Source organism: Salvelinus alpinus, chromosome 4, assembly GCF_045679555.1.
Source record: "Salvelinus alpinus chromosome 4, SLU_Salpinus.1, whole genome shotgun sequence".
Classification (NCBI taxonomy): Eukaryota; Metazoa; Chordata; class Actinopteri; order Salmoniformes; family Salmonidae; genus Salvelinus; species Salvelinus alpinus.
Window position 1 is genome coordinate 78,372,035 of NC_092089.1, and position 18,870 is coordinate 78,390,904.

At 41.7% G+C, this 18,870-nt stretch overlaps 1 protein-coding gene across 1 annotated transcript; it reads right to left on the minus strand.

Annotated features, from left to right (window-relative positions):
- Positions 1–3,487: 3,487 nt before the first annotated feature.
- On the minus strand, positions 3,488–16,741 carry LOC139574491 (SAM and SH3 domain-containing protein 3-like). The gene is made up of 8 exons (XM_071399135.1): positions 16,489–16,741; positions 13,776–13,865; positions 11,230–11,364; positions 8,328–8,466; positions 7,869–8,026; positions 5,663–5,881; positions 5,234–5,378; positions 3,488–4,400 (listed from the first exon to the last, which is right to left on the minus strand). The coding sequence occupies exons 1-8, from the start codon at positions 16,555–16,557 to the stop codon at positions 4,156–4,158; spliced, it is 1,200 nt and encodes a 399-aa protein (XP_071255236.1). The 5' UTR covers positions 16,558–16,741; the 3' UTR covers positions 3,488–4,155.
- Between the last annotated feature and the right edge of the window lie 2,129 nt (positions 16,742–18,870).

Here is an 18,870-nt window from a genome sequence, read left to right on the forward strand (position 1 = left end):
AATAAACGCAGTTGATAGTGAGAGGACGTGTCTTTTTTTGCTGGGTATATATGTACAGTACCAGTCAAACATTTGGACACATCTTCTCAAGTGTTATTCTTTATTTTGACTATTTTCTACATTGTAGAATAATAGTGAAGACATCAAAACTATGAAATAACACATGGAATCATGTAGTAACCAACAAAGTGTTAAATAAATCATGTGTGCCTTGTTAAAAGTTAATTTGTGGAATTTCTTTCCAACTTAATGCGTTTGAGCCAATCAGTTGTGTTGTGACAAGGTAGGGTTGGTATACAGAAGATAGGATAGGCGTCCCGTCAACGTGACAGCTTTAAATCATGCTGCGCCTTGTGTCATGATCGCAGATTTTAGAGAAACAACAAATGTCATTACATATAAGTGTCTTATATCGGCTGGAAGCTTAAATTCTTGTTAATATAACTGCACTGTCCAATTTACAGTAGCTATTACTGCAGAAAAATGCCATGCCATTGTTTGAGGAGAGCTCCTAACAACAAAACACTTTTTCCACCGTGATAGGTTTGATAAATTCACCTATGAAGGTGAAATGTGTACTTACATTATGAAATCTTGCTCTGATTTATCCTCCAAAGGGTCCCAAAGATAACATGAAGTGTCGTTTTGTTAGATAAAATCATTTTTCATATCCTAAAAAGGTCCATATAGCATGCACGATCGATTTTGTATTTCCACTCGTTCAATTTGCAAAGCAAGGAATCTGTGAAAATCTAACCCTAAATGTTGTTTCAACCAGCCAAATCACGTTCGTATGTATTTCTCAGAGATCCTAGAACGTTGCCAGACTTATATCTTTAGGGGTGTAGTATGTTCTATAGACACCATATTTGGTCAGAGAGCAACACCTTCAAGGCACGCCAATGACGTGGGCGGTCTTCACTTGAACGACTCTAACTTTGTCAAATAAGCACCGATCGGGGTCAAACAAAGCTAGCTAGATAGCCAATGAGGAATGAGGCAACCCTGTATATGTCGTCAGATGTAGCTACTAACCTAGTACGACAGCATGCCTTTTCCTTTTGGACAAAACTTATAATATGGCTACTAATACTGGAATAGCTAAATCAAAGTATACAGTATACAGTATACAGATTTGACGATATTCTTGCAGAAAAATGTAATATGAATGCAAATGTACCTTTCACGATTTGCCCATATGTACCTGGGTGACTTCACACTAAATGTCATGTAGCTTGCTTATACTTCAAGTTATCCGTCTGAAACTTTGCACATACACTGCCGCAATCTTGTGGACACCATCGGAATTACCAGAGTGATGGCTGGAACTGGGACCTTTCTCTTGCATTTCAAAGAGGATGGTAGAAAAAAGGTAGTTTTTTTCTTTGTATTTTCTTCTACCAGAACTATTGTGTTATATTCTCCTACATCCAATTCACATTTCCACAAACTTCAAAGTGTTTCCTTTCAAATGGTACCAAGAATATGCCTATCCTTGCTTCAGGGCCTGAGCTACAGGCAGTTAGATTTGGGTATGTCATTTAGGCGAAATTGAAAAAAAGGGGGCTATCCTTAAGAAGTTTTTAAAAAACAGACGCCACTATGCAAGTGACCACTTCAATAGAATGTCACTGCAACAACTGTTTATAGATGTAGCTGGTAAATTCACTCTGGCTATCTTCTCTAATTTCAGAGCACTCTCGTCTGTCTGCCAGAGAGCAGAATAACTGACGAATTTACAAACGCTCAACACCTGTTGAATATGGCCAGTGTCAGTAAATGTTGGCAAAAAAAGTGTAAATTGTTGCCAGCAGTACAGTTGCAGTCACCATCGATCTGCATAACATCAAAAACAGCCTAACCAGCTCTGCCAGGGCGAGTAAAATGGTCAGTGAGCTGTTCTCTCATTTGTGTTTGGAAGTAGCTAGCAAGCTTGCTAAAGTTAGCCAGTTAGCTTGGGTGCTTGATTGTTGTTAGGACAGAAGGCTCGGCTCAAACCTTAAAGAGATGGGTGGGGCTAAAGCTTAAGAGGGTGTGAATGATGCTGAATGGGTGGAGACAAAGAAGAGCTCTCCAGTAGGTACCAAAATATTCAAAGGCTATTTTCTCAAAAGTGAGGTTACAAGCTTATCAAAATTAGCAGAATTACTTTGCCATTGTTCCTCAAATGCAGTGTATGATATACATTTTGTAGCCCTGCGTCTCTACTTTTATCCAATGTAAAAAACACAATTTCAATTTTTGCTACATAAGACCAGATCAAGGCGGTCGGTCACAGATAGACTTGGTCTTTTACTAAATATGGCTATCTTCTGTATACCAACCATACCTTGTCACAACACAACTGATTGGCTCAAATGCATTAAGACATGTAGCTAGGTAAACAATTAACCATAATCCCTATTTCTGAAGTTACCACCCTGCATGAATCTGCAGGTAGCTAACCCACCAGGTTCAATGTTAGCTAGCTAACATTAGGCTATAACTAGCAAAGCAAATGGCTCTGAGATACGAATAATGAGATTCGACTTGGTGACATATGCTGCATTTAGACAGGCAGACTGATTCTGATATTTTACCACTAATTGGTCTTTTGACCAATCAGATCAGCTCTGAAAAAGATCTGTGATTGGTCAAAATATAAATTAGTGGAAAAAATAATTGGTCTGGCTGTCTAAACGCAGCCCTTCTGTGTCACAAACTGCGTTTAACATCCTCAACCCTGCCTCCAACCTTCTTCCCTGACCCCCCCACACTACCTCACTTACCCTCCAACGTTCCTCCAAGACCCGCCACACTACCTCCAATCTACATCCCTGACACTCTAACCAACCTTCCTCCACACTACCTCCATCCTACCTCCCTGACTCTCCAACCTTCCTCCCTGACCCTCCACACCACCTCCCTGTGAGCCCTGTCTTTACTGGACTCAACCCATTGACATGACACTAAGCTCTGCCCACTAAGCTTTTATCCAACCAGTAAATTCTCCGGACTACTTTCGAAGGTTGTCAAGAAGATCTGCTCACAATCAATTATTTGAATCATCTTCAATGGTCAAAAAATTTGAGCACAATCAGAACGTGGATAAAATCAGGACACATGTTAGCACCAGGTATAAATGGCGCTATTAACAGTGCTCTCTGTGTGCAGTGGTAGGGTTCTGTCCTATAGTGTCTCTTGTGTAATGCCCAGGTTAATTGACTATGAACTGTTTAATTTCAAATTGAATACAGAAAAGTCTACCAAACAAATATGACAGAAAATACAGATTTTTCTTATTTACAATGATGGCCTACGCTGGGCCAATTGTGCGCCGCCCTATGGGACTCCCAATCATGGCCGGTTGTGATACAGCCTGGATTCGAACCAAGGTGTCTGTAGTGACGCCTCTAGCACTGAGATGTAGTGTCTTAGACTGCTGCGCCACTCGGTAGCCCTTTAGCTTTGGTGGTGTCAAATGTGTAAAAGTTATACAGTCCACATATTCATGGTTTTATTTCAGTTTATTTCCCAAATAACAGATGAAAAAACATACATGCAAAAAAACATTACACATCAAACACAATTAAAATGTTAAAAATGAACAGAGAACTTGACAGAATAAAGGATTTTTTTTAAAGTTACAGAAAATGTATATTTCCTACCTATACATTGATGGGAATATGAAATACGTGACCATATCAGGTCAGAAACACATAGAAGAATATTACAGTTTGTATGTCCTCACTAAGGTCTTTAATATCCATGTCAGAACTAATAGTAGCCTGGAAAGATGACAAGAAGGCTCTGAGTTTATACAAAATCCACTCAGGCCTGCTCAAATGACATGGTATCAGTGAAAAGGATGACACTTGCGCAATCAATTCATATTTACAGCTTGACCACACCAAGCTTTCAAAAGTCATGTATTCTTCCAAAACATTTCCAATAGTTACTGGTGAAGCTCCGGCTGCAGCCTTGTGACCTTTGTTTTAAAAGTGTGCAGGCCTCAAATGAAAAGAAACTCCCTCTCAATATATATGGCTTAATCCTGATTATCACTCTATTCTGATAGTTTGAATCAATTAACCAATTGTCGTTGGCTTTTGATAAATGTCCATCAGTACAGTCAACCAACCAAGGCTCATCAATTCCAGAGCCTCTCTTCAGTTTTCAGGTGACCACCACGTCCACTGTAAGCTCCTGCAGTTGCTCCTCAACAGAACTCAGCTGACCCTCCTCAACCTGGTGCTGCTCTGGCTCCTGGTTAGACTTCTGCTCTGTACCTGGCTCTCCCTCTGGTTCATGGCGCCCGTTCTCCAGGTTTTCTGTGCTCTCGAAGCAGCCCGAGTCCCTGGGTACATCACCCTTCTCCTCAACGCTACTTACCTCCTCCTCTGGCTCAGACTCATCATCCGCTGAGAGGGACAAAGACAAGACAACCATCACCATTAATACAGCAGGGTTAACCATCCCTTCAAGTGTTGGTACAAATGCCATTATTTCAGTATGTGCCTCTAACGTTTTGACTTGACTTTTAAATTGCCTTTAAAAGTCAAGTGCAGAGCGATGTCAGTGCAGTGTGGTTCGTTTGAATCCTGGCCATAGTGTATGTAATTAGAACAGGGAAGCATGTCGGAGCTGCTAGCCCCTCAGGCTAAGGGCCAACCAAGTGGTTATGTTCCGAGCAGAGGAAACAGCTAGAGAAAGGTGTTTAAATGAGGGCTAATGATCTGGCTGGAGGAAAGAGAGCTCCCATATCAAAAGTGTTTCTGAGGGCCAAATGGGGTTTCCTACAGGCCAATGAGCACAACGAGAAAATGTGAGCAGAATGTTGTACCATTACTGTACTGTGAGCTTCATAAAATTAAGCTAATTAGCGAACAGTTTTCCCGGAAAGGAGAGAAAGCTGATGATAGTACAGAGAAAGCTGGTGATAGCACTGTACAGAGAAAAGAGTACACTTCTAGACCTTGCTGAAAATGTCCTGCATTACATTACATCTTGAAGTACCACATAAGAGGCTATGGGGGAGGCTCCCAAGTAGAAGATAAAATTGACTGTATATACAAATAAATATTCACAATTTGCTGATTGACTACAAGTACATTATTCCATCGACTAGCTGCAGTAAATAATGATATCTGTGTGTGGTGGGCCTCATGTAGGTGTGTTTATGTGTGATCATAATGTGATCATGGGCCTCCTATAGTGCGAGTACGTTATTATATGGAATGAATAGTGGACCTACATTCACGCAGCAGCTCAGTAGCAGTCAGGATCTTTGAACGTTGTTCAGCATCTGTGATGTTGAGCTCATTGAGGTGGGACTCCTTCAGTCCGCCAAAGTCCTCCAGGCTCTGGAAGCCATGCATAGACAGCAAAGAGCCCAGCTCCTGAACAACAGAGAGAAGCATCACATTAACATTACACAACATCCAAAAATAAAGGTTAATTGACAGGGAATTCTGAGAGCTTCGAATGAATTGCAATTATATGATTATATTATATTAATTATATGTATTTATCCAATTTCACTAAGGTCTTTATACAGCTCTCAGTGTTTAAACTCTTCCCATCTCAACTGATCCAAGTTAGTAATGATTGCTCTTTGATTGCGTTCTCTAAGCCACCTGTCTATTTGAATCTCTGTGAGATTAAGAGGATATGATTGTCTTACGATGAGACCGATCCTCTCCAGAACTTCCTCCAGGGTCTGGGGCTTGTCTTTGGCCGTGGAGCGGCGGTTCTTGCCGGTGCACCTCTTCCTCATGGGCGGTGTGGCCTCGTCCGGTAGGATGTTGACGTAGATGAACTTAAAGGTGCCCACCTTGTTGTTGAGCTTACCCGTCCATGTGCCCACCGGGTCTTTCTCAATTATCTGGATGATGTCACCTTTCTGCAGGAGAAACAGTGAATGATGACTACCTCCATCCAAACATGATCTGCATTCCAATTACATAAACAGTGAATGATGACTACATCCATCCAAACATGATCTGCATTCCAGTTACATAAACAGTGAATGATGACTACATCCATCCAAACATGATCTGCATTCCAATTACATAAACAGTGAATGATGACTACATCCATCCAAACATGATCTGCATTCCAGTTACATAAACAGTGAATGATGACTACATCCATCCAAACATGATCTGGCACGACTCCAACACCATCATTAAGTTTGCAGACGACACAACAGTGGTTGGCCTGATCACCGACAACGACGAGACAGCCTATAGGGAGGAGGTCAGAGACCTGGCCGGGTGGTGCCAGAATAACAACCTATCCCTCAACATAACCAAGACTAAGGAGATGAGTGTGGACTACAGGAAAAGGAGGACCAAGCACACCCCATTCTCATCGACGGGGCTGTAGTGGAGAAGGTTGAGAGCTTCAAGTTCCTTGGTGTCCACATCAACAACAAACTAGAATGGTCCAAACACACCAAGACAGTCGTGAAGAGGGCACGACAAAGCCTATTCCCCCTCAGGAAACTAAAAAGATTTGGCATGGGTCCTCAGATCCTCAAAAGGTTCTACAGTTGCAACATCGAGAGCATCCAGACTGGTTGCATCACTGCCTGGTACGGCAATTGCTCGGCAACTGACCGCAAAGCCCTACAGAGGGTAGTGCGTATGGCCCAGTACATCACTGGGGCTAATCTGCCTGCAATCCAGGACCTCTACACCAGGCGGTGTCAGAGGAAGGCCCAAAAATTGTCAAAGACCCCAGCCATAGACTGTTCTCTCTACTACCGCATGGCAAGCGGTACCGGAGTGCCAAGTCTAGGACAAAAAGGCTTCTCAACAGTTTTTACCCCCAAGCCATAAGACTCCTGAACAGGTAATCAAATGGATACCCGGACTATTTGCATACTGTGTCCCCCCCAACCCCTCTTTTTAAGCTGCTGCTACTCTCTGTTTATCATATATGCATAGTCACTTTAACTATATATTCATGTACATACTACCTCAATTGGGCCGACCAACCAGTGCTCTCGCATATTGGCTAACTGGACTATCTGCATTGTGTCCCACCCACCAACACCCTCTTTTACACTACTGCTACTCTCTGTTCATCATACACACATAGTCACTTTAACCATATCTACATGTACATACTACCTGAATCAGCCTGACTAACTGGTGTCTGTATGTAGCCTCGCTACTTTTATAGCCTCGCTACTGTATATAGCCTGTCTTTTTACTGTTGTTTTATTTCTTTACCTATGTATTGTTCACCTAATACCTTTTTTGCACTATTGGTTAGAGCCTGTAAGTGAGCATTTCACTGTAAGGTCTACACCTGTTGTATTCAGCGCACGTGACAAATCAACTTTGATTTGATTTGAGTTACATACTATAAGATCACATACGTTTGTGGTATATGTCACTCTATACTTCACTGAGCTACTCTACTACTACTGTAATTGTATAATTCACATAGCTACTCTAATACTACAGACATTGCATACTTCACTGAGCCACTATAATCCTACAGTAATTGTATACTTCACTGAGCTACTCTAATAATACTATAATTGTATACTTCACTGATCTACTCTAATTCTATACTTCACTGAGCTACTTTAATACTACTGTAATTGTATACTTCACTGAGCTACTGCAATACTACTGTAATTATGTTATATGTCTAATCTGATCAGCGCTCAGTAAAATTGCCTCCTATAGAGAGTCAGCCATGGATAATGACTAAGGAACCATTCTTTTATTTTACAATCTGTTAACAAGTTCCCTAGGGAGGGTCTTACTTGGTAGTCTGCCTAAACCAGTATAAACGCTGAGGGTACCGTCAGTCTGGTTAAACCAGTATAAATGCTGAGGCTAACTTAAATCTGGTTAAACCAGTCTACTTACTTGGAGCTTGAGGGACTCAATGTCGTAGGGGCTGGGGATGAAGTCTGTGTGGACGCGGGCGCGACCACAGAAGGGGCCTGTGTAGGGAGGACTGGACTCCTCCAGCCTCATGCTGTCTCTCTGGCTGTAGCCACTGTCTAGGCTCTGGCGGTCCCCACCTGCAGCACGCATAGACAGACAATCGCAGGCATTGTCAGCTTGTCTAACAGCCTTACAGTTCCATAAAGGGTTTCCCTGAAAATAAGAAGCTGAACCATACTCAAAGTTTATAGCCATACCCATTCCAAAATTCCCAAGCTTGTGGCTGTGCCATGATTGGTAATGGGAGCGCCCAGCAACCCTGGACATGTCTACGATTAAAATTCATATCTACTATGGGCTTCTGATTTGAATGTAGTGAGGGTTAGCTTGATGTACTTGACTTGTTAGACAGGTTCAATGAAATATATTTTAGTTTACACCCAGAGAGCTGGCGAGAGAGGGGGCTGTGGATGGTGTCCTCTGAACCTGTGGAGCACATGGAGGTCCTATTGCCTGCTGTCAGGTCTGGCATCCAGTCTGTGGTGGGGGACGGGGAGCCCTCCTCACCACTTTCCCCCTGTACATAGAGGATATTGATTAGTATTCAACAACAGACAGCGCATTCAGGTCAACATTTGTCCTAACCATAGACATACTGTATATTCATTATACAATATACATATATTTTGTTTATATACAATTTATTTTGTTATATATATATGTTTGGCCCTAAAATGAGGCTATAGTACATATACAGACAGCTTTCTGAGGGCCATACATCAGAAAAGTCTCCAAAGTAGACTGTGTTGTAGTGTGGCCTCATATGGTAGAACATCTTGTAGCTGTGAAAGCCTGAACCTTTTTGGATGCTGTTTGAATGTGACCACTAGGGGGAGACATTGTCAACCTTTTGAACATTTTCAGACAAAGAGGTACTGATACATATACAGTTGAAGTCAGAAGTTTACATACACCTTAGCCAAATACATTTAAACTCAGTTTTTCACAATTCCTGACATTTAATACTAGTAAAAATTCCCTGTCTTAGGTCAGTTAGGATCACCACTTTATTTTAAGAATATGAAATGTCAGAATAATAGTAGAGATAATTATTTATTTCAGCTTTTATTTCTTTCATCACATTCCCAGATGGTCAGAAGTTTACATACACTCAATTAGTATTTGGTAGCATTGCCTTTAAATTGTTTAACTTGGGTCAAACGTTTTGGGTAGCCTTCCACAAGCTTCCCACAATAAGTAGGGTGAATTTTGGCCCATTCCTCCTGACAGAGCTGGTGTAACGGAGTCAGGTTTGTAGGCATCCTTGCTCGCACACGCTTTTTCAGTTCTGCCCACAAATTTTCTATGGGGTTGAGGCTTTGTGATGGCCACTCCAATACTTTGACTTTGTTGTCCTTAAGCCGTTTTACCACAACTTAGGAAGTATGTTTGGTGTCATTGTCCATTTGAAAGATTTGCAACCAAGCTTTAACTTCCTGACTGATGTCTTGAGATGTTGCTTCAATATATCCATATTTTTCCTTCCTCGTGAAGCCATCTATTTGTGAAGTGCACCAGTCCCTCCTGCAGCAAAGCACCCCCACAACATGATGCTGCCCCCCCCCCCCGTACTTCACAGTTGGGATGGTGTTCTTTGGCTTGCAAGCCTCCCCCTTTTGCCTCCAAACATAATGATGGTTATTATGGCCAAACAGTTCTATTTTGGTTTAATCAGACCAGAGGACATTTCTCCAAAAAGTAAGATCTTTCTCCCCATGTGCAGTTGCAAACCGTAGTCTGGCTTTTTAATGGCGGTTTTGGAGCTGTGGCTTCTTCCTTGCTAAGCGACCTTTCAGGTTATGTAGATATAGGACTCGTTTTACTGTGGATATAGATACTTTTGTACTTGTTTTCTCCAGCATCGTCACAGGGTCCTTTGCTGTTGTTCTGAGATTTATTTGCACTTTTTGCACCAAAGTACGTTCATCTCTAGGAGACAGAACGCGTCTCCTTCCTGAGCGGTATGACGGCTGCGTGGTCCCATGGTGTTTATACTTGAGCACTATTGTTTGTACAGATGAACGTGGTACCTTCAGGCATTTGGAAATTGCTCCCAAGGATGAACCAGACTTGTGGAGGTCTACAATTTTTTTTCTGAGGTCTTGGCTGATTTCTTTTGATTTTCCCATGATGTCAAGCAAAGAGGCACTGCGTTTGAAGGTAGGCCTTGAAATACATCCACAGGTACACCTCCAATTGACTCAAATTATGTCAATTAGCCTATCAGAAGCTTCTAAAGCCATGACATCATCTTATGGAATTTTTCAAGCTGTTTAAAAGGCACAATCAACTTAGTGTGTGTAAACTTCTAACCCACTGGAATTGTGATACAGTGAATTAGAAGTGAAATAATCTGTCTGTAAACAATTGTTGGAAAAATTACTTAAGAAATTTGTGGAGTGGTTGAAAAATTAGTTTTAATGACTCCAACCTAAGTGTATCTAAACTTCCGACTTCAACTGTATATATATATATATATATATATACATATATATACATATATATACACACACAGTAAAACCCCAAACCGCATTGTTTGCTTGCTAGGCTGGGTTTCTGTATAGCTCTTTGTGACATCGGCTAATGTAAAAAGGGCTTTATAAATCAATTTGATTGAAATTTGATTGATATGTAGTTATATCCATGATCACTCAAATGAATGTCTGTAATTTTCAGGGTTAAACTGAATATCTATGCCTAAAATTATGTTTTTTTATTTCACACATTTAAAACTATATTTGAATATAAATTAGTTGTACAATCATACATTATGTTCATATTTACAATATAATTGTCATTTTAGTAGACAACATGTTTGATTTTTTGGTAAGAAGACCTACACACGATGTTAGGGTTGTGACTAGATGGAGTACAACTACGACCGGACGTTACTTTTCATAACAGGTGACCATTTTAGCTAACCCTAACCCTTTTCCTAACATTTACATTTACATTTAAGTCATTTAGCAGACGCTCTTATCCAGAGTGACTTACAAATTGGAAAGTTCATACATATTCATCCTGGTCCCCCCGTGGGGAATGAACCCACAACCCTGGCGTTGCAAGCGCCATGCTCTACCAACTGAGCCACACGGGACCACACCTAATTCTTCTAAACCTAATTCTTCTAAACTACCACTTTAATTCTCCTAACCTGCTATGAAAAAGTAACTTCTGGTCATAGCTGTACTCCACCTACCTGATGTTAGCTTTGGAACATTCTTTGCAAAGTCCAAACCAGATGTACTACAGTACCCATAATACATCACCCTACACTTACCCCCTCTGCCAGGGCCTTCTGTACCCTCTTGGAGGTTTTACGGGTCATGGTGCGTGAGATGACGTTACGCCATGACTTCTTCCCCTGCTTACTGCCACTCTTCACTGCCTCCTCTTCAGACACATCCTCCGGCACCTAGAGGGTTACTTTTGGTTACCATTTCAACATCTACTTAAGTCAATTTGTGTAAGATGGGGGTGATGTGCAATGCTGTTATCTGTGTAGGATCACAAGAATTGTGAATTCTCAGACACAAATTAAGTGCACAGGGTCACCTAACCTAACGGTTTTTATTCACTAAAATTAAAGTTATCACAGTAACTTGTGTGGGGATGTGCTCTAGTGGTTCACACGCACGCATGCTGCGATTCACACACACACACACACACACACACACACACACACACACACACACACACACACACACACACACACACACACACACACACACACACACACACACACACACACACACACACACACACACACACACACACACACACACACACACACACACACACACACACACACACACACACACACACACACACACACACAGCCATCCATGTGTGACGTGAATCAGTGATTGGGACACTGTGTCGGTGAAAGTGCTTCCAGTAAAGCTTGGCTGTGATGAAAGCTTGTGTGTGTCACTGGCAGCAGGCCAGCACATTTTGACCTGAAGGCGCTGTCTTGGTGAGAGAACAGAACAGAGTAGAACAGAACAGAGTAAAACAGAACAGAGTAGAACAGAACAGAGTCGAACAGAACAGAGTCGAACAGAACAGAGTAGAACAGAACAGAGCAGAGCATAACAGAGCAGAGCATAACAGAGTAGAGCATAACAGAGTAGAGCATAACAGAGCAGAGTAGAGCATAACAGAGCAGAGTAGAGCATAACAGAGTAGAGCATAACAGAGCAGAGTATAACAGAACAGAGCATAACAGAACAGAGTAGAACAGAACAGAGTAGAGCATAACAGAGTAGAGCATAACAGAGCAGAGCATAACAGAACAGAGTAGAGTAGAGTAGAACAGAGTAGAGCAGAACAAAGTAGAGCATAACAGAGCATAACAGAACAGAACAGAGTAAAACAGAACAGAGTAAAACAGAACAGAGTAGAACAGAACAGAGTAGAGCATAACAGAGTAGAGCAAAACAGAACAGAGCATAGCAGAACAGAGTAGAGCAGAACAGAGTAGAGCATAACAGAGCATAAAAGAGCAGAGTAGAGTAAAACAGAACAGAGTAGAGCAGAACAGAGTAGAGCATAACAGAGCAGAGTAGAGCCGTGTAGAACAGAGCAGAGTAGAGCCGTGTAGAACAGAGCAGAACATAACATAACATAACAGAGCAGAGCATGGTACAGTCAGCACCACAGTGAATTATACTAACTCCCCCTCACAGGGCTACAGTCAGACAGTACGGCTGTGTAGTTAACATGGAAGCCTTCAGCCCCAACTTCAGCACAACAGACCACATGTGCTGTAAACAAATACAACAGATTTCTCACATACATAGAGCAAATAGAGACATACTCTCTCACGCTGGCATGCATTTGTACACACACACGAGCGCATGCACACAAACACACAAACACATACCGTACACACACTATACATGCTTGTGCACAGAAAGACAGGACAATCCCAAAACAAAATCATAGGAGCAGCACGTGGGTCGATAGCTCATTATTAAACCATGTCCCTCACAGTTAATGGCACCGATAGATTCTGGAGATGTCATTAGCTGTAGTGAATGGATCCCACTGTGAAGAACCAGACTGTCTCGAAGACAGCAGCCATAAGTTCTCTGCTTGACTTCACAGAGGACATCCTGCTTGTTTATTTCTGTCCTGTCTCTCGACGTTTACACACAATTCTAAGCTTCATCCTCTGTGAACTACCTCTCCTTGTTGAAAACTTCTTCTTAACTTCTGTCTCTGTCTTCTAACTTCCAGTCATACGGTTTGTAAAACTACAGTAGCAAAATAACAGTGTTGTCTATTTCAGTTTGATGTTATTGTCATCAATGTGAAAGTGAAGAAGTACAGAACTTGGCTATTGGTTGTTTGACAGGTCTTTGTTTTGGGCAATTTTGGGAAGTATAAACTGCAAACTTCCTTCATGGTTAAAGATTCAAACACTTTCGTGAGTTTGCCCTTTGTGTTCATTAAATAGACAATGTGTGGTGAATGTGGGTATGGATGAAAGCAGTATGTTCCCCGTCGAGGAACAACCACTTTTAGAATTTCAGTAAACAGAAAGACTGAAACAAACTATGTGTTTCTATAATCAATGGTTGGTATTAAACTGTTACCTGATGGAACTCTGTGATTACGTTTGGCTGCTAATGGAAGACAACAGAGGCTTTTGTTTGTAACAAAGGTAGTTTGGTGAACAATGCTCGGGTGATGAATAACCTTGTCTGAGCCCTGAAGAATTGCATTAGCTTCCCAAGGTACTGCCTAGGCTTTAGCTCCGCGTGCTGACACAGCATAGTGGAGACCCGGATTCAAAACCAGTCAGTCACACTGTAAACTTACTGTGTAGTCCAAATTTAACTCCTTGTCCAGCACTACAGGGGACTTGGGCTTCATGAAGTCCTTGAAGCTGCTGGACCTCTGCAGGGTGAGCTGTGGAGACAGAGAGAAATACACAGAGGACTCATGTAGAGGAGACCCAGAGAAATACACAGAGGACTCATGTAGAGGACCCCCAGAGAAATACACATTTGAGTCACAGAAGACCCTCTCAACATACAGGTCACGTCTTAAAGTCTTAAGCCTATAACATTTAATCAAAGATATTTTGGCACCCAGAGAGTTCTTCTAGTAAACGTCACAGAGACAGTTGTGATAAGAGGCAATGAGCCAGGAAGAGATAGAACATCGGCATGATATCTAAAATACAGAGCCAAAATGTCACTGTGACCTGGGTTACTGTCACCGCTCTCTAGGGGTTTAGGCCTTGTTGCCGTTTAGGCCTGGGTTACTATTTAGGCCTCTTTAGTGTGATAGGTGCTATCTCAGGACGCAAACAATAGACTAGACGTTTGTCTGTCTCTCTCTCTCTCTCTGCACACAGCTGTTTCAAATGTTTTGAGGACTAATGTTCAGATACAATTAGTTGGATCTAGGCTCTCCATAATATAAGAGGAAATGTTTTTGTTAAGTTCTCATTTAATAAACCTGATGAAACAGAGTTTGTGTTGTTGCTACAAAAATGTAAAATATTGTCATTACTGTAAGTGGTTAACAGTAGGCCTAAGCAGTAACCCAGGCCTTAACCCCCAAAAGAAGCCTAAACAGTAACCCAGGCCTAAACCCCCAAAGAGCCCTAAACTGTAACACAGGCCTAAACCCCCAAAGAGCCCTAAACTGTAACACAGGCCTAAACCTCTAAAGAGGCCTAAATAGTAACCCAGGCCTAAACGGCAACAAGGCCTAAACCCCTAGACAGCGGTGACAGTAACCCAGGTCACAGTGACATTTTGGCTCTGTATTTTCACAGAATACATCTCTACATCACACAGGCTTAGTCATAATGCTAGCTCGGCTGGTCGTCATGGGATATGTAGTTATATATTATGGGATATGTAGTTATATATTATGGCATATGTAGAATGAGACACTGCTTACGCAGATATAAAAAGCCTAGACACAGATCGATAACATTGTGGAATACTGTTCCCAAATTATCAAACAACCGTTATATGGCAAAGATAAAAGCTGAAGTCAGGTATACTGTGTTGGAGCCTAGTCTGTGTTGGAGCCTAGTCTGTGTTGGAGCCTAGTCTGTGTTGGAGCCTAGTCTGTGTTGGAGCCTAGTCTGTGTTGGAGCCTAGTCTGTGTTGGAGCCTAGTATGTTTTTATTTGCTCTATGCCTCTACCTCTAATCTCTCCAATGCATTTCAATAAACCTCTTCTTTTGCCTTTACCTTGACATCTCTGATTCTACACTTCAGTTATGAATTAAAAATATTCCCAACTGTATACTGCAACTTGGAGTAATTACACATATGATTTGGTCTCAATTTGATACTGTACTTAGAATCAGTGCCACAACTATTGTTGCTGTCTAACCTTTCTCATTGTTGCAGTTCCCTGTAGAGATATGCAGCCATTACTTTCCACATGAGGCCATGGCCTATCTTCACCTCTCCTTCTTGCCCCCAGTTAAAACCCACAGGAAGTGGGTACATGTTGGCCAACTGTTGGCAGCTACTCGCTGTAGATGTCTAGACAGCCTTGGTGGCTGTGAGAAGACTACATACTAATCAAACCACTGAACTAAAGGAGGGGAACAACCACTCAGAGAAGAGAGTTTTAAGTTTATAATGATAGGCATTAGTATAATCTAATACCCATTAGGTGATCTTGCTGAGGAGCAAATCATTTGCCTTCTCAGGCCTCAAAACCCACTGAAGCCCATGTTTCAGGTATATTGACTCTACAGTATCTCTGCTCCTGGGTCTATACAGTTTTGACCTTTTTCATCCAGTACTGATTATAATCGCGAACTATCGCATGTGGTGAGGAGGAGCAATGAGGTGTGTTATAATGAAACCTGGATAGGAGCGTGGAACATGGGTTGCGGATGGAAAACAAGGGCACTGGTTAAGCGTAGGAGGTTAGCTGTTACCCAACCAAGCCAGTAGAGCTTTAGAGCATGAAGCCACAAAACTCTGACTCAAACTGAACTTAGCTTCTATGTCCAAGGCCAATAGCAATGAATCATACAGCAATATTAGAGGAACTAACGCGTTGTGCCGTGAGAAGCATTACTTCATGTTTTTAACCCTGACAACCAAGGCTTCCATCCTATTTCAGTTCCAGGTTTTAGAATGTTTTTTCAGGTCAACACAAAGGTTTCTTCTTCTAAGCCTGTGTAGAACATCCTGTCAGTCTTTGCAGCCCATATAGGCAATAGGCTAAGAGGTGTATCTCAATGTTGGGGTGAGTCCAGTATAATGGGATGAACCAGAGAAAGTAGCACTCTTCTCTACACGCCGTGTTCATTCATCAGCAAGATGGACACTTTGCGTTGCTCTATCTTGTCCTATCACATCTTTTCACACAATGTACTTATTTAACTTGTTCACTTCTCATTTGGACAAATAAATAGGCCTATGCGTTTTTGATAGACATCTGAGTCCAAAGCCCTTTTTGCAGTGTGCACACAGCCCTTTTCCTCTTGTCATTGCACTTCGTATCATCATCACTCACAGACAGACACAGACAACCCAAACCTCCTCACCTTCTTCTTCTGCACCTTTTCCAGCACCTGCTCCTTCTCTGAGGCGTTGGAAGGTTTTCGCCGTAACATTGTTCCTCTATGGTTCCTCCTGCAATTCTTTGTGGTTAGAAGTGGAGAGACGGGTACCAATGTGAACTTCAGCGGCTCCTATCACTCTGTTGTCACTGCTAGAGGACAAAACAGTAGAGACAAAAAGAGTGACTTCCTGTTTGACAGAGTGGAGCCAGAGACTGAGAGGAAGTCACATGACCACACAGGAAATGGAGAAGCAGACTTATGTAGGCACTTTGGTTTGAGTTTGCCAGAGAAACTCAACTTTGCTTGTATTTTTAATTTTTCTTTTCTGAATACCTTTCTGTCCTAGGATTTTTGGTTCTACACCGCTGGTGAAAGAGATGATTCATCTCTAAGTTCACAAAGAGTAATGGTTGATCTATTCAGAAAAAGTAATGTATCTAATCTAATTTCTCTAACATAGGGGATAGTTAATATAAAACAGAGATGACCATTATAAAAAATAAAAAAAAATTCTTGTAAAGATGCATGTCCTGCCGTGACAAAAATGCAGAACTAGTGAATGCCTTCCTCTCATGCTGGTCTATATTTGCCTATTACAAAACAAGAAAAAAATCCCATCTATCAGAGTGGGAGAAAGGAATCATCTTCGCATGTTCTGCCAGTCACATTCTGTTAAAAGTCTCCAAAGAACACATCCCTGGGTCGCTCCTCTATTCAGTTCGCAGCAGCTGGTGACTGGAACGAGCTGCAAAAAACATTCAAACTGGACAGTTTTATCTCCATCAATACATTCAGAATAAATCATGGACATTTACTGACACTCATATAACATGTGTATATACTGTATTTTATACCATCTGATGCACCTTGCCTATGCCGCTCGGCCATCGCTCATCCATATATTTATATGTACATATTCTCATTCGGTAGTTGTTGAGCAATTGTTAGATTACTTGTTAGATATGTGTGTATTAGGTAGTTGTTGAGAATTGTTAGATTAATTGTTAGATATTGCTGCACTGTTGGAACTAGAAGCACAAGCATTTCGCTACACTCGCATTAACATCTGCTAACCATGTGTATGTGACCAATAAAATTGTATTTTATTTTATTTGATCATCAATTAAATTGTGAGTTTTAATACTTGGTTGCAAATAATTTGCAGTCAATGAATGCCTGAAGTCTGGAACCCATAGACATCACCAGATGCTGGGTTTCTTCCCTGGTGATGCTCTGCCAGGCCTTTACTGCAGCTGTCTTAAGTTCCTGCTTGTTCTTGAGGCGTTTTGCCTTCAGCAAGTGAAATGCACGCTCAATTGTATTCAGGTCAGGTGATTGACTTGGCCATTGCAGAACATTCCACTTCTTTGCCTTAAAAAAGTATTGGGTTGCTTTCACAGTATGCGTCGGGTCACTGTCCATCTGCACTGTGAAGCGCCGTCCAATGAGTTTTGAAGCATTTGGCTGAATCTGAGCAGATAATATAGCCCTAAACACTTCAGAATTTATCCTGCTGCTTTTGTCAGCAGTCACAGCATCAATAAATACAAGGGAACCAGTTCCATTGGCAGCCATACATGCCCACAACATAACACTACCTCCACCATGCTTCACAGATGATGTGGTATGCTTCGGATCATGAGCAGTTCCTTCCCTTCTCCATACTCTTCTCTTCCCATCATGCTGGTACAAGTTGATCTTTGTCTCATCTGTCCATAGGATGTTGTTCCAGAACTGTAGACTTATTTAGATGTTTTTTGGCAAACTATAATCTGTTATTCCTGTTTTTGAGGCTTACCAATGGTTTACATCTTGTGGTAAACCCTCTGTATTTACTCTGGGGAAGTTCTCTCTTGATTGTTGACTTTGACACAGATACCTAAACTCAGCAAAAAAAAAAAACATCCCTCTTTCAGGACCCTGTCTTTCAAAGATAATTCGTATAAATCCAAATAACTTCACAGATGTTCATTGTAAAGGGTTTAAACACTGTTTCCCATGCTTGTTCAATGAACCATAAACAATTAATGAACGTGCACCTGTGGAATGGTCATTAAGACACAAACAGCTTACAAACGGTAGGCAATTAAGGTCACAGTTATGAAAACTTAGGACACTAAATAGGCCTTTCTACTGACTCTGAAAAACACCAAAAGAAAGATGCCCAGGGTCCCTGCTCATCTGCGTAAACGTGCCTTAGGCATGCTGCGAGGAGGCATGAGGACTGCAGATGTGGCCAGGGCAATAAATTGCAATGTCTGTACTGTGAGACGCCTAAGACAGCACTACAGGGAGACAGGATGGGCAGCTGATCGTCCTCGCAGTGGCAGACCACGTGTAACAACACCTGCACAGGATCGGTAC

Coding starts and splice junctions, on each gene's coding strand:
- LOC139574491 (XM_071399135.1), bottom strand. CDS start 16,557: ATGTTACGGCGAAAACCTTCCAACGCCTCAGAGAAGGAGCAGGTGCTG. Junction 8,467..11,229: donor AGAAGGCCCTGGCAGAGGGG/GTAAGTGTAGGG, acceptor CTCTATGTACAG/GGGGAAAGTGGTGAGGAGGG. Junction 8,027..8,327: donor CTCTCGCCAGCTCTCTGGGT/GTAAACTAAAAT, acceptor TGCGTGCTGCAG/GTGGGGACCGCCAGAGCCTA.